Source organism: Ascidia mentula, chromosome 5 (assembly GCF_947561715.1).
Source record: "Ascidia mentula chromosome 5, kaAscMent1.1, whole genome shotgun sequence".
Taxonomy (NCBI): Eukaryota; Metazoa; Chordata; class Ascidiacea; order Phlebobranchia; family Ascidiidae; genus Ascidia; species Ascidia mentula.
In genome coordinates, this window is record NC_138570.1 from 12,976,126 (window position 1) to 12,991,558 (window position 15,433).

Genomic DNA, 15,433 nt, shown 5'->3' on the forward strand with positions numbered 1-15,433 from the left:
CATGCACATGGTTTGCGGCAATTTTTATATTTTTGGTTATATTAATGCTAATAAAAAAATAACAATATAAAGTTATGCATTGAGTTATTCATAATGGTTGTATTGTTTTTGGTTAGCTTACCCAATCTGACACCAGAAGAATTACCAACTTGAAATAAACACACAAGCAGCCAGATGAGAAATTTAACGAACTTCATAGCTTGCAAATTGCTAAAACGGATTTTACTGTCGTTTTCAATTGCTTAACATGAAAACAACAACTCTATTATGTTTAACCAATCCAATTGTCTAACTTTTCTCTGTCTGAACAACTTTGCCTTGAGCTTTGTTCTCACGGCGTTAAATCGATATTAGTTCAACTAATCTTTCTATTGGATTATGCTCTCTGTATAAGCAGTGAGTGGCCTAAGACAAATGCACTTTCTTCCATTCACTTAATGCTTGGAAGTAATATGTGTGTTTAGTCAAAACTACGGTTTTCTTGTCCACTGCACGTTTTACGCCTTTTTTTCACTAAATCTATGAGAAGTTACAAGCTGCGCTCATGCTTGGTTTCGAAAAAGATTCTTTTATGCGTTCAACCGTTTCGACAGAGGGTTTATAACGAGATCTCAAATCGATATCTTGCGGTTTGCGTATGGATTCAATGGCAGATAATTAAAATCCAATGAGCAAGCGCTAAAACGCACACTCGATTAGTGACACAGCTTGTGTCAGATCTCAATTATTCAGTAATGAACTGTAAGCGACCACTTGATCTGCCAATACCACAAAAACTGTATTTTGGTCATTTTTCTTCATGGTTATAAGCGGATAAGTGAAGTACACAAAGTTTTATGAAACTGCAATCAATAGGTTAAAAGATCATTGCACATAAAATAGCACAAATAAACAATTGATTAAAACAAAAACACTGAAATAGGGAGATGCTGTTTGTTGTTGAAAGTTGAAACTTAACGTGAAACACTTCTTCAAGCGAAAAATTTACACACGCTTAGTAAATTAAACTGCATGGAAAAATAGTATGATAGATTGCACGACATGGTAATTGGCAAGTAATAAAACGGGCGCACGTTAACTGGAATCTGCACTAAAATCACAGAATTGTCACTTCCTATAGGAAAATAAATGATCTAAAAGCAGGTTGACGGTATCATTAAAATGGCGTTATGAAAACACACAACACAGCACAATTGCACAACACAATGTATCGCTCGGATGATATGGAAACGGCGAAAAATCAACCATTTTTTCCAAAAGCACTTTTATTCGGGTACCATCGCTTGGTAAAGATCGGCCGTTTCTTGAAGAGTTTGGATAATCTTTAATAAGGAAATAGAAACGTTTTATATTTGAAACATTTCTTTTGTTTATTTCGTACATTTACACGCATACATTTACACGCGACCGACAAACTGAGGGTGAAAAAGGTAAGTTAAGTAAGTTTTATGTTCCACCGTATTGTACATATACTCACACATCTGTTACATCCGGTGGAGTTTCAATAAAATAATCGAAACATTCGAAAGCGTCATTACTTATCATGAAACGAAAGGGAGCCAATCATTATTATCTATTGTTGATAACGCATGATAGTATTACTTACCCTCTGGTGGAAGGAGATTTGTTCGTTAAGCAAATTTTTCATGTACATTGCAAAATCGCCCACTCGGTAATGTTGAAAGTGATTCAACTCGGCTAAAACAACACGCAACATGTTGGTGAACTTCAAAAAATCGACACTAGCGGGATGGAAACAGCATATCAGCACAGTTTTTATATTCATGCGAACACGACCAATGCTCAAGATTGGTAAGCAAATATGTATTGGAGCGTATAATAATGGTCATGTGTGATACAACGGCTAAGGTTATGTGATTTTTCCCATGATCAATAACGGTAGCACACCGCTACTAATGCCAAAAGCACTAGTATAGTCGTTTTAGCTATTGGTTTATCACCACGCACAAACAAAACGGGACAAAAATGCAGTTTCACTAGTAGCGAAGAAAACTATATTGGTGGCCCGGGTTTGGGTAACTAACAACAAAGGAGCCAAGTCCTGTGTTATTTAACGTTCCATTTAATCATTCTAATGGCATTATTACGTTATGTCAAGTCAAAGCAAAAGTTTATCATACTTGAAAATCAACTGTCTGTAATTATTATGTCGTATGACAGCAAAACAATCGTTGGTCAAGCAACATACCTGCGCTCATGATGGAAACCACCAACTACTGGTGATGTCACACTTACATACGAAATATTTGGTTCGTGCGAATGTTTCTAATTTATTTGGGTTCGCAGGAACCCGAATCCTTGTCCATATGGCGTGTCCCTAGTATGTTTACTTTTAATATTATAAACACATTAAAAGGAATCTCTCGTAGATTAGACTTTCACAAGACCTGTTACAAATGCACATTTTGTTGTTGTACTTTTCAATAAGGGAAAATGTACGATCGTATACGATCGTCACACCACTTACCTTGCACACAGTAAACAACCTTTTCCGTCCTCAGCAATACGTCATCCAACTCATCTCGAGTCACCTTGTTTTCTAATTGTAATCGACGTACCTCTTTCTGCTTCTCCAAAACGCTCTACACAACATAAAAACGTTATGTTTTAAAAGTCATACAAAAAAACTAGAGCAAACATAAAAAACACAATCTATATATTTTGAGACAATGTTAATGTGGTGATAAAAACGTCCACACAGATTCGTTGCAAAAGGTTTCAATTTACACGGATATTCGATTTTATGGATATATATCATATGAGTTCCGAAACAATTTCCAACACAAATAAAACCACTGACCACTGTCGGCTAACATACTGGTTTGTTTTTTGTTAATTGGTAAAAAAAGAAAAGTAGGTGGCATCAGTTTATTGAACAAAAAAATTAAATGGATTACCCTCTCATTGCCGAGAATGTTGGGAAAGGTTGCAAGAACACCTTTGTATTCGTTGACTCCTTCTAAAAAGGGATACCAATCCAGCTTTGCTTGTTCCGAATACATTTTGCCGATGGTTTCATATGCTTTTCCCGTGTGCTTTAGTGCGTCAGTAAGAGGTTGCGAGACTATGAATAAAAATTATAATCCAAAAACATGGTTTGCTCAAAAGTTATGTTTATCGAGTGTTTTGAATGTCCCATAAAACTCAGCTTGAAAAGTCACATCACATGATCGAAAAGCAAGTGACATCACACTTCCCGCATAAACATTCACTCAACAAGGAAATAAGCGGTTGGCAGGTTAATCATTCTTACCTGGTCTTTCATCCAGTTCAAAAGATTGACTCAATGAGTTTAAAGCCAAGCCGAATCTGTTGTGGTCTTGCTTGAAAGCTGAACAAAAAATGATTTTAGATTATTTCTCACTGAGAAAAAAAGTTATTGTATCACTTACAATATCATCATATAAAAGTGATTTTCAATGCTCGACAAATTTTTCTTAAAGACATGACCCTCTAAGCTTAATGCAGATTTGCTCCAACATTAACAGAGTTGTACAGCATCAACAAAATGTTAAATGTTCTTACCGCCCTGATAGTTCTTGATGTGATCTTGGCCAATGATCATGAGCTGTTTACACGATTCGTCCATACTACGGGTAAATTTGTTGTGTGTATCCAACGTTTGCTCTCTAAACAAAAATAGTAACTTTTAAAATAGTGAGGAAAACGTTAGTTGAACTTGACATACATACAATTAGTCTTGTGTGTAAAGTCAATCGAAAGAGAAAATATAATTTAATATTTTCTTGGCTGTGACACATTGTCCAAGTGCATACTGTTAACGAAATTGCAATGGAAATTATTAACCAACATCTAATCCACCCGTGCCACCAACATAAATCAAATCAATAAAACTTTGTCACCGAAAGTGCTGTATATCGGCGTAGGCGTCCCACACTAAAATTTCAGCTGAGACAAATAGATTGATAAAAACAACTCACGATATTGCAAGATCTATGGTGTTGGATGGTGGCTCGATACATAGTAAAAATGCCCCGCCAACTGCTTCATCCTTCTCAGCTTTACGTTTACCTGCTTTCCACGCCTGTTTAAACATACGTACTGTCAACTTTACATGACGTCACGAAAGCCTACATTGGAGAGGGGTGAGATAAAGCAGGTTTAAAACGATTTTTATTGAAATCATTTCTTTAAAATTGTTTAGTCTGGTACGGTTATAATTATACTGTAATAAAATAACCTTGCCGGCTGTAACACCATGGTATCACAAACCTCACTAATTAACTACATATTTATTTTGGTTGTTCCTGTTTTTTTTTACGGTAAAACCCTAACTCACACGTTCATCATCTTTTGACGTGATGAAATGTTTGAATACTTCGGATCTTGATACAACGGGATGTAGAGCAATCCGACAAATCCAAGACTGGAGCTGAGCTCTACGGGCTTCGATAAATTCGTCCTCATATCGACCTACGAAACAACCGCAAGTTGTTTGTGTGATATGTCTGTTGGCATTCGTCTACTATAGACAAATTTTGTAAGAAAAGTTTAGAGCATATAAAATAATGCAACAACTGTATGGACGTTTAGCCACAACATGTACAATTAATATAGAAAGTCTTCCATTTCCATGGTCACTTTAATTAAGGTCGCAAAGCAATGAAATCGATAAAACCGGGTCCGCAATTTGAAGTAAATCAATAGGCATACAACTGAGAGACATTTCGACAAGCTGCTGGAAGTGAAATCGACTTTGTTACAATTGCCTTCCAGTATCTTTTCCGAGGTTTATCAGGCAGTCATTGATGCTTACACTACTCTATTCAAACACATGACAAAGGTTCTGATCGTGTTATGCCTTACATCCGCTTTCATGAAATACCTAATTGTCCCAGTTAGCAGTGCTAAATGTAAACAACGTTTTTTAACAACTTTAGGCGACAAGGGACAATTGTCCTGTTTTGCATTAAAGTTTCGAACAAATACCGGTAATTTGTTTGTCGGGAAGTTGGGGAATTGATATTGTGACGTTGTACTTCCTGTTGAGCTGCTCATACAGCCAATCAAAGTGCTTAAATCGCCGCTGCACGGGTGTCTGTGTGTGCTGGAAGAGGAAAGTTTTCTTAGAAAAACTTGATCTGTTGCCACAAATCACAATGGACACATACCGAGGGTGTGATGTTGTATGCAATGAAGCTTTTGAAGCCTGAAAACTTGCTTTCCTTCACCGGGTTGGAGACAGCACAGTTGAAAGGTTCAGGTGTGTTTGCCCACATTGGACCAACATCACCAAGCTAAAAATTAAATTCTTTACTAACTACAGTTTGAATGAGCAAAAACAAAACACACCTACTTTGTTTTGAACAAAATAATACACTTACCACAATGTCACTTAAATCATTATCATCAACTTCTGCTTTGTATTCACCAAGAATAAAAGCCTCTGCTGGAGTTTTGGTAAATGTAGAAAATCTAAGACCCACAATAGTGACATTAGTTACCACAGTAACACTTTTAATTTAAAAATTTATATTACAAGTTCATTCCAACTTTAATCTGTGTTTTACGATCAGTTCGCTTTCCAGGAGAAGTTTCTGATATTCCGAGAGACTGATGAGATCTTGTTGGTGAAACTTGTTGCTGAAAAATAAAATAAAATTGCGATAACTATCAGTGTGCATATTATAATTTTGATATTTTTTTAAAAGCTTTTGGTTCTAATTTACTTTGCCAAAATTTTTATGCACTTACACCAGTAGCCACACCAGAGCCTTCCCATTCATCTGACCACTCAGTTGCATCATTAGTTGGTGGGGGTGGAGGTTCTTCAGTTGGTGCTGGGTCGCCCCATGGCTGGAAATAATCATATAGTTAGATATATATTTTTTGGTAATTTCAATGCATTTGCACTTAAATTAGGACAAACAAAAACACTATACAAATTGTTAGTAGCAGGATTGTAGCCGAAGCTGTGACAAATTCAATTTACCCAATAAGTCAAAGCAGTATATGAAAAATCATGCTCCAAGAGCTTTAAACTTTCAACCCTGGCTATACCAACTGAACAACATGAGCTCAATGGTTTGAGTAAATATAATGATAGAATTACACACTGGTACATAAGAGCACAACATTTTTGCAGAGGATCACCCCAAATTGCAGCAACACAAAAATCATGCATACCTTAGTACACCAGGGCAGGAACCCCTTAATATTGTATTTTACTTGCGAATCTCTGCTTTCTCTAAAGTACTTGTGTTTTCACAATTACACCAACATTACATATAAAGTAGCATGCATTTGAATAAACAATATTGGAAAATAGAATATTGCTTAAATGATAAAAATGAGCAAAGTTTGTGCAGATCTACAGCAGAGAGTTCCTTTAAAGCTGGAAGTATGTTAGATTATTAGTCAATCATTTGCAAAGTTTGATGAATTAGTGCAATAAAATATGAAATATATACATATATGTTAACAAACAGATACCTTTTCATCACCAATTGTCTCAAAATTGTTGCCCTCTGTTTTCTGATTACATTGCTTGTAATTACATACATGTTTGAATTGTTTTATACATATTTACATACTTGGTAATAACAATATCACACTTGCACACCACATGGAATTAATATAGTAATTATTTCAAACATTTCATGAAAAATTGGCATATTGTGTGAGTTTACCTGTGCAGTGCTAAACCCCAAACCAAAAATATCATCCACTGGAAATTGCTTGCATAAAAAGTACCATGTATAAAGTTTGTTGTTTAAAAAACAATTATATATACATATTATTCATGAAAATATAGTTGCACATCACGAATTTACCTCATGAGAAACTGATGGTTTACCAACACCAAAAGGATCGCCGTTAAAGTAAGGCTTGCAGGAAAAAGTATCCAAATTAGGGTTCGACTACTTTTATACCCCAGCTAAACAATTATATTTGGCACAAACTAACAACCAGCATTCTCAGACTATTGTTTTTAATTTTGAAGGAGAAATAATAAGGGAGACTCGATCAACTTTTTAAAAGTTACATATTTCTAAGAAAAAAACATAATTAAGTGTGTCACCTGTTCAGGTGGTGGTGGTGGTAACTCTGATGCAGGTGGTGGATCTTGGGATATATTAAGTTTCTAAAAATTAAAACAAAGTTTTTATTTGAATATAACTATCTAACAAATAGAGTTACAAGTATTACTTTTACCTCAACATAAGCTTCAGGAAATAAACCGACCCTTCCATCAGCTGCTTGTCCCTCCCACCAGCCATCTCCAACATCCTGAAATTAACACAGCAATGTACAAAGTCGTTCGGTTCTTTTGTTTTAAATTTTAGTGCTTGTGGTTTTGGTGGAGGAAAGATTTGGCAAATGGGGTGCGAACCAGCCAATGCACAATGTATTAGCTTATTTGTTTTTTCAAACTGAATTTTTTTTCAATCTGAATAACAATATTATAACTAGTAAACAAGGAATAAAATGACATTTAAATAATATTTATTTATTTACTGATTTACTTTAGAAGGTATTGGGCCTACATGCACTGACATACTTGCCTATGATATAAAGCAATAAAAAAATGGTCTGAGCTTTAAAAAAGAAAAACCTATCAAAGGGTTAGGGCTTAAACTAACCCCCTTTTTAGTTTACTATCTGCTTTGTGTTAAGTCGTGATTTAAACCAAACCTATAGATTTTTAAACTGAGTTATTTCAAATGCATATACCTTGTTAGTAACAGAAATAATTTCTTCAGTTGAAAATGAAAGCTCCCCATTTTCTGTGTCTCCATCAAAATCATACAGAGCTTTAACCTACAAATAATAACATACAGATTCATGCAAACAGTAAACTTCAATTCTTAAAACTGTTTCAAAATACTACCACGCACAATTTATCCAAAGTTGAATGAATTTTGTTTGCCAACAATCAAATTAGGCTATAATGTAAAATACCAACCTGATCCATATCGAACTTCGTCACTAAATTTGGAAAAACTTAAATGGAAAGTACAGGAGGATATAAATAATTGCTACGCAGGGCCACCGAATCACCACAGTAAACACTATTAATGCAAAGTATGCAAGTGAGAGGAAATAACAACTCCCTTTGCATCGATGAAACTGAACTGCGACTGCGCAAAATGCAGAAATCAGTGAAGGGAAGCAACAGGTCATGCAGAACGAAAACCAAAGGTTTTTTACCGCTGATGTCCATACGTTTCTAGTAAAGTAAAATGTGTTGCATTATAAACAAGCCAAAATAATAAACATGATAATTAAAGTATACAACCAAAAACTTTCGCCTGACCCAAAACCGTAAACATTTCGGCCATCACCAAAACCTCCGACTGGGCAGTCAATGCCATTACTTGCGTTCTGATAAGAATTGCGAACCCGTGTTTGAGAGTATGAAAACAAATGTTACTGATGTACAACGTAATATTTGTAACTTCACGTACTCGATATACAAATAAATCAATCCGGAGTTTTGTTACGTTACTAATTGTGAGGCGCTATGTTTGCTGTGAGAGATCCGCAGATATTAGGTGAAGGTTCTGTTTTGCTGCTTTTCTGGTTTTGGGGTCAAATAGCGGATTAATAACTTTAACGCAGTGATTCCTATAACCTTTTTGTTGTTGCGTAACACTTGGAGGTAAAACAATTTTGACGCGTATACCAACTAGTCCAGTGTTACAAACTTTGTAATACAGTACCCAAGGGGGATAAATAACGAACATTTTGAGATCACTTACGATTTTTTGAATTCGAACTACATCCGCAAATTACGGAAAGGTGCTCGCGTACCACCTGAAATGCTATCGCGTACCACTGTTTGGAAAACACACTGCTTTAAGGCAACGACGCGAATTCTTTAATATGTTTTTAACTTACTGAGGTTATCTTGTCCGCAGCAAACACTTTTGTCAAACGTTCCCGCCAACCGCTTCAAAGCCTTTTGCCAAAAGTTATTCACGTACCACTTGTTAGGTCGAACTTAAGAATTCTAGAGGGAAAATGTGTGGAAAACTCTAGTCAGGCATTGAGGGGCTTAAAAGGGCATGCTGTAGGTCAAGGCCCTTGAGAGAAAATGATATGCTGGTTCGTGGGAGGTCTAAATCCATTCCCTTCAGCTTTGAAGGAACAAATGTCAATGGGTTCCCCAGATTGTTATGGGTCCTGTTGCGGCCCACTTGATCTGCACCGCTTTTCGCGGGAGCCTGGCATAAGAGTGCCAAAAACTTACATGTTCTGCTCAATTCCTAGTAGCACGAATCAGCCACTACTGCTTGTTTCTGTGTATGGTGATCTTGTCCCGATTTGCGTTTCCAATGCTTTATTCGGACGCATCTATGGTGCAATAAATGAAAGTTCATTGAGTGTTGTTGTAACGTAATAAAATGGCCACTACATGTAACAGCTAGGGCATTTTTTTTCATAGAAGTCATCTATTTCCACAAGGTCCAGACGATGCCCTTGATGGGCACAAATATCACATTATTTTTGTTTTAGGTTGAATAACAAAAGAATCAGAATGTCATGTATTGCGGGTTATGGCATAAAATATTTCTTAGGTCATTAAAGTTATAAATTTAAAAAATTGCGTTCGACTTCGCATTTATTCTATGTGTGTTGCTTAGATATATTTAGGACTTTGGTTCGGTAAAATATTCAATTCCTGGTCTGATTGAGCTGATCTGAATCGCAAAAATTGTTAGGCCGGGTCCACACTCATGCTTTGCGCCGGCGGATTGTTTGTTTGTTTCTTTATACGTCGGCGTGGGGGCGTACGCTCGGGACAATGAAACAAACAAAGAATCCGCCGGCGCAAAGCGTGAGTGTGGACCCGGCCTTACATTTTAATGCTCCTTTTGCATAACTTTATCTCTAACGAATTTTGTAAGAGATAACTATTTTTAATTTAAGACGAAAATACATATTGTGTGTTCACTACAATTCCATTGTTTTCACATAAGGTAAATGTATGTTTGTTGTGCAATATTGGTAAGGCAGAGTAAAATGTGTTTCTACAAACAAATTAGGTTAATTGTAATGCAATATTATGCCGGCTATGAAACATTGCTCTGTTGCAAATATATGTATCGATTGTCAAAGAAGTTGGATTAGAATGGACAGTCATTCAAACTTTTAAACCTTCCGTTCATAACATGCCAAAGAATTAATATAAATGTTGTTTAGTCATGCGAAACTTTTTCCCCAAATTTTTTTTTTTCTGCTTACACGTTGACTGACGGAGCACAGACTTAAGAGAATACTTTGGGCCGAACAAACGGTTGTGCATCTGTTTTATTGATTTGTTTTTAGTCGCGCTTTCAGATGTCACTGTGGAGAACCATTCATGAAATTACACCAACCCTCTACTTGTGTAGTGGAACGGCTGTGGCAAATAAGCAATTGGTACTTGATAAAAGAATCAAGTGCATAATCAACGCGACTATCGATTTGCCGAACCGCACGTGGAACAGCAGCATTGATGTGGTAAACTGCAATAGTTTTTGTCCGTTTATTTGTGATAAACAAGTTTAATTGACAGATTCGTGTCCCAGTCAATGATGTTCCTCACGCACAAATACAACCATATTTTGACAAAGTCGCTGACTTAATTGAGCGTAGATCAAGGTCTGGCGAACGCTGCTTGGTTCATTGCGTTGCTGGTGTTTCGAGGTCTGCCTCCTTGTGCATTGCTTATCTAATGAAATATCACAGGTAACTATTACTATATTCTCCATTGAAATCTGTTAAATTATTGTGCTAGTTATGTTAGTTTTTATGTTATTATGCGTAACTGCCATAAATTTTGCCTACTGCAATATAAAATGCTATGTGAATAAACTAGATCTATATTTTTTTTTGCAGAATGACATTAAGGGAGGCACACAGTCATGTACGGCATTGTAGACCTGTAATACGACCAAATTTAGGATTTTGGAAACAACTTATTGAGTATGAGAAAAAATTAAGAGGAAAAAAGTCTGTTGCTATGGTTCAGTCACCCATTGGACTGATTCCTGACATTTATGCTCCGGAAACCAGAAACATGATTTCTTTTATTGGCAGAAGTAGACGGTAAACCTTGATGTTTTGAACTTGGTTGAAATGCATTAGATAAAAGAGTAGCAACTTAGATTTTTGTAAACTAGTTGTTTTTTTGTGATGTTTATTCATTAGAATACATCCAACTTATATGAAGACAATTTTAGGTTTAGAGTTATTCTATATTCTGATTTTTGTTGTTGATAATTGATTGTTTGACTGAAAAGATTTAAATCAAGTTTTTTTTTTCAAAAACCATGTATGTTTTGTGTGTTTAAAAAGTGGTGTTATTCTTATCCATACGTAGAAAATAGCATTTTAGTTTTTAGCAAGTCAAACCCATACTGTGAATTCATTATACACAAGTTTGTCACTGTTATATTTGTTCTTTAACCTGTTTTTGAACTTTCTTTGAAGAGTTTTTGTCATTCACTCTGTAATATGTATCAAGATTTTGTGACATGTGTAAATACATTATAGCTGGAAGTTTCATTGATATTGTTTGTTTGTTTGTACAATTCTGAAATTCTTGAAGATAGTTTTGTTAAAAAAGTTGTTGTTCAACATGTAGACCAACATCAGCATTTATTAGCTTGACAGCATTGACACTGTGTACACCTTGATTTCAAGTTGTATAAAAGTTTTTCAAATTAGTTGACAGTTGTGTGCTTTTATGGATTGCAACAAGGAACAGTGCTGATATTTGTGTGGAACTTTATTTAGTTTCAGTTTCTTGTGATAATAATTCTAAATACTAATGAAAAGTTTCTCACACAAATCTGTCTACAGTTCTTCCTGCTTTTTGAACAAGTTTTTAATACACTCTGACTAACTAGCTTAAAACAGAAAATATTGCAATTAAACTGCCTGTAAAATGGCCAAATTGCATATTCAAAGTCTTTTTCACAATGTGTGCAGACCTATGTTATTCCAAAAAAACTATTTGGTATACTTACCGGCTATAGGGTTCTCAAAACCAACGAGACGCTAGTCAACAACACTTTTTTTCCAGTTGACAAAACTTTAAACGCTCATAACTTTGCCGTATCTTGACGATAATTTTTGTACAGGTTGCATGGAATGGCATGTAGTTTCAAAAGATTTGAAACAAAATAAAAAATTCCAACGATGTATGGAACGAATATTAATGTACATTGTCATAAATCGGTCAAAACTACTTTTATCGAACCGCGGCCACGACTATTCATACATCGTTGGAAACTACATTCAAAGGCCTTTCCAACCATACCAAACTTGTCTAATTATCGCATCTGAAAGAACGCCTACTGACCGAATATTATTCATAACCGTCATAAAAAAATACACTATTTCGTTATTAAGTCTTTTCACAGATTCGCGGTCACGACTATTCACACACCGTTGGAAACTACATTAAAAACCCTTTCCAACCATACCAAACCTGTCTAATTATCGCATCTAAAAGAACGCCTACTGACCGAAATATTTTGGTTGGAAAGGGTTTTTAATGTAGTTTCCAACGGTGCATGAATAGTCGTGGCCGCGAATCTGTGAAATGACTTAATAACGAAAAAGTGTATTTTTGTGTGACGGTTATGATTATGAATAATATTCGATCAGTAGGCGTACATTCAGATGCGATAATTAGACAAGTTTGATATGGTTGGAAAGGGTTTTTAATGTAGTTTCCAACGGTGTATGAATAGTCGTGCCCGCGGTGCGATACAAGTAGTTTTTATGGCAATGTACATTAATATTCGTTTCATAAATCGTTGGAATTTTTTTCTGATCTTTTAAAATTTCATGCTATTCCATGCAACCTGTACAAAAATTATCAAAATCCATTAAGATACGGCAAAGTTATAAGCGTTTAAAGTATTGTCGACTGGAAAAAATGTTTTTTTGTCGACCAGCGTCTCGTTGGTGTTCTTAAACAAGGATGGGCCTTGATGGGGACAAGAATAGTTTTCCAAGAAAAGAAAAGGCATTGCAAGCGTTTCTCGACAAAATTACTTTGAGTGGGACTATGCGTTCTTGCAGTACCTAAACTCTAGAAAATACCAGTTCTTAGTTAGCGCTTGCTCAACATCTGTAGAAAAATTGGATGGTGCGACGAAAGTTGGTTCTACACTGCTTTTACGCAATCTCTGGGTTTCTGGCTTTAGTTTTTAGGTCGTGGCTGTTGCCAACAGCATGCTCTATTGTTCACAACTAGTTGTACTGTATTCGATCTATCAAATTTTTATCGATGCGAAACTTTTTATTTCCTATTTCCAACAATTGCAGCCTTTCGCCAAGTACAAGTAAAGGAGTCATAAATTTATCAATAGATTCACGTCATTGGCGTAGACTCGTGCGGACATCGAAGCGTTTATCAAACTTTTCTTTTGCGATGTTGTATAAAATTTTGGCCAGAATCAGAATTTTTTAATGTATGCTGAATTTTACCTGAAACACTGTTGCAGACCAATTTTTAAGCCTCGCCCAACTTGATCACAGGTAGATCTTCTTAGTCAAATATTTTTTTTTACCCGTTGCGGACATGATACATGAATAGTCATGTAGATTTTCCTCTCAAATCGTGGACAATGTTAAGTTTCAGTGCCACCAAAATTGTTGATTATTAAATTGCTATGGCAGATAGCTGGGTTTTATTGCGCAAAAACGGTATATGGGTCGGGCGCTTTTTTTACGAAGCGTTGCGGCCACTCAAGCCATATTGCCAAGTTCTCCTAATGGACGCGGTTGCCCTGCTGGTCACGGATATCCCAAGTTCCAGCTTCTGCGGTAGAACAATCGAAACAGAGAAGAACCGCACACAGAAGAATAGAATGTGCATATTCGCTGCAAAAACATTCTGTTTTGCTGGTTTGGGTCATGTGCTTTATTGGGAAATCAGTGATGCAAATCGCACTGCAAAAAATCGGTTATGGCTTACTTGGCCCAAAGACTGAAACTTATGCTGAAACCTGAAAAAATCTGTTCAAAACAATTAATGACTTGAATCAATACCTCACATTTACCGTTCATTTGATAAAATAAAAGCGGACCAATATTTAGGGGATACCGGGGATACCTCGGACCAGGTATTTTGCGTCACCATTAGGTATTGTTAAGACCCTTTTACAAAAGCTTTATGTCTCCATCAAACGTTAATATGAACTTTGGAATTAAATCACGTCTGCTTAAAAAATTATAATCGAAAAAGTCAATTTATCAGTGAAACCAAGTTTTTCTATTTGTATGTGTAAGGCCAGTCACAGTTAATCAAAATGCAGTAATTTTTGGTTGATTGTGTATTCAAATATGTATTCTTGGATAGGACAATGAGGAATTTGTGTAACCTTTAAAAATACAGCCATATTTTAATAATTTTTATGTCGTCACGTGGTCGGGGATACTTCGGACATCATGACAAGAAATCGCGAGAAGACAACACTTTTTGAGTTTTATGAAAAATTATCAGGTCATAGAAGATAATAAACAGAGACTGGATGAAATAATCGAATTTTTGCAGTAAGAAAAAGCCCCAAAGACAAAAAATCGTTTGTTGACCCGAAATTCCATGATATCCGTGCTGCCGTTAAAAGTACACGAGTTACGCAAAGCATGTACGTGTGGAAGGGTAGAAACGATAAGTGGCCACGCCCCGATTCCTGAAAGCTTGAATGATATTTTATTGCGCCAAGTTTGATTTCAGTTATTTGTTAAATAAACAAACAAAAAAGTCTGTTAAAACTTGCTGCCCGAGGTATCCCCAGTCACGATGTCACCCCAGTACATACCGGGGTGACTTCGGACATTTGAGACCTGTTTAAAAAATGGGCTGAATGAGCATTTTCACTGAGCTAAAACGAACGAAAAACCATTTTGAGCAATGTCTCCCCTACCTCATCTTAAACATACCAACGATGCAACCACTCTGAATTGTTGAACCATCACGGATCTTGTCGATGGTGGATATCGCGTGGAGGTGGTAGGGTGAAGTCGAACACTTCAGCAGGCACGGATTTTCTTCCTTTGTTCTTTGAATTTGAAAATTGGCAAGACAACGTGTGTGTAAAACATATAAATAAAAAAAGTAAGGCAACATGTGTGTAAAATATAAAAAATAGTTACAGTGTTTGAATACAATTTACAGCTTTAGATTTGTTATGCTTCTACAGAAGTTTGGACAAAGAATGATAATTACATTAGTGTCGTGACATCATTCGCTATGTAAAGTGATTGTATAAGTGTAGGCGTAATCGCCTATATAATTGCCTCCTCTTTTACGTTTGTTTAACTTTGACGTGTTATTAGTCGCGCAATCCACCTTGCTATGTTTGGGAATCGAATTTAACATCACGAGGCAGCTGCCTAGCTACCTTCGAGCAAGAATAATGCAACAGTATAAACCCCCAGGCAAAGC

The 15,433-nt window shown here is 36.0% G+C and overlaps 2 protein-coding genes across 3 annotated transcripts; one reads left to right on the top strand and one right to left on the bottom strand.

Moving 5' to 3' along the window:
- Positions 1 to 785: 785 nt before the first annotated feature.
- Positions 786 to 8,112, bottom strand: LOC145901683 (sorting nexin-33-like). Of its 2 annotated transcripts, XM_082989444.1 has the most exons (18): positions 7,949 to 8,112; positions 7,717 to 7,803; positions 7,198 to 7,272; positions 7,064 to 7,126; positions 6,475 to 6,516; positions 5,737 to 5,838; positions 5,522 to 5,625; positions 5,367 to 5,457; positions 5,154 to 5,279; positions 4,972 to 5,089; positions 4,322 to 4,455; positions 3,963 to 4,066; positions 3,547 to 3,650; positions 3,275 to 3,352; positions 2,919 to 3,085; positions 2,489 to 2,603; positions 1,607 to 1,698; positions 786 to 1,322 (listed from the first exon to the last, which is right to left on the bottom strand). In XM_082989444.1, the coding sequence occupies exons 1-18, from the start codon at positions 7,955 to 7,957 to the stop codon at positions 1,266 to 1,268; spliced, it is 1,668 nt and encodes a 555-aa protein (XP_082845570.1). In that variant the 5' UTR covers positions 7,958 to 8,112; the 3' UTR covers positions 786 to 1,265. The 2 variants fall into 2 exon arrangements, with proteins under 2 accessions (XP_082845570.1, XP_082845571.1); XM_082989445.1 differs by lacking the exon at positions 6,475 to 6,516.
- Positions 8,113 to 10,245: 2,133 nt separating this feature from the next.
- On the top strand, positions 10,246 to 11,606 carry LOC145903350 (dual specificity protein phosphatase 14-like). The gene is made up of 3 exons (XM_082991427.1): positions 10,246 to 10,488; positions 10,544 to 10,716; positions 10,867 to 11,606. The coding sequence occupies exons 1-3, from the start codon at positions 10,327 to 10,329 to the stop codon at positions 11,078 to 11,080; spliced, it is 549 nt and encodes a 182-aa protein (XP_082847553.1). The 5' UTR covers positions 10,246 to 10,326; the 3' UTR covers positions 11,081 to 11,606.
- Positions 11,607 to 15,433: the final 3,827 nt, after the last annotated feature.

Bases quoted from the DNA above. Each gene is read 5' to 3' on its own strand.
- LOC145903350 (XM_082991427.1), top strand. From the start codon at position 10,327: ATGTCACTGTGGAGAACCATTCATGAAATTACACCAACCCTCTACTTG. The intron at 10,489-10,543 runs GTAAACTGCAAT...TTTAATTGACAG, and splicing joins GGAACAGCAGCATTGATGTG to ATTCGTGTCCCAGTCAATGA. The intron at 10,717-10,866 runs GTAACTATTACT...TTTTTTTTGCAG, and splicing joins TATCTAATGAAATATCACAG to AATGACATTAAGGGAGGCAC.
- LOC145901683 (XM_082989444.1), bottom strand. The intron at 5,090-5,153 runs GTATGTGTCCAT...TTCCTCTTCCAG, and splicing joins CATACAACATCACACCCTCG to CACACACAGACACCCGTGCA. The intron at 3,353-3,546 runs GTAAGAACATTT...TTTTTTGTTCAG, and splicing joins CATCAAGAACTATCAGGGCG to CTTTCAAGCAAGACCACAAC.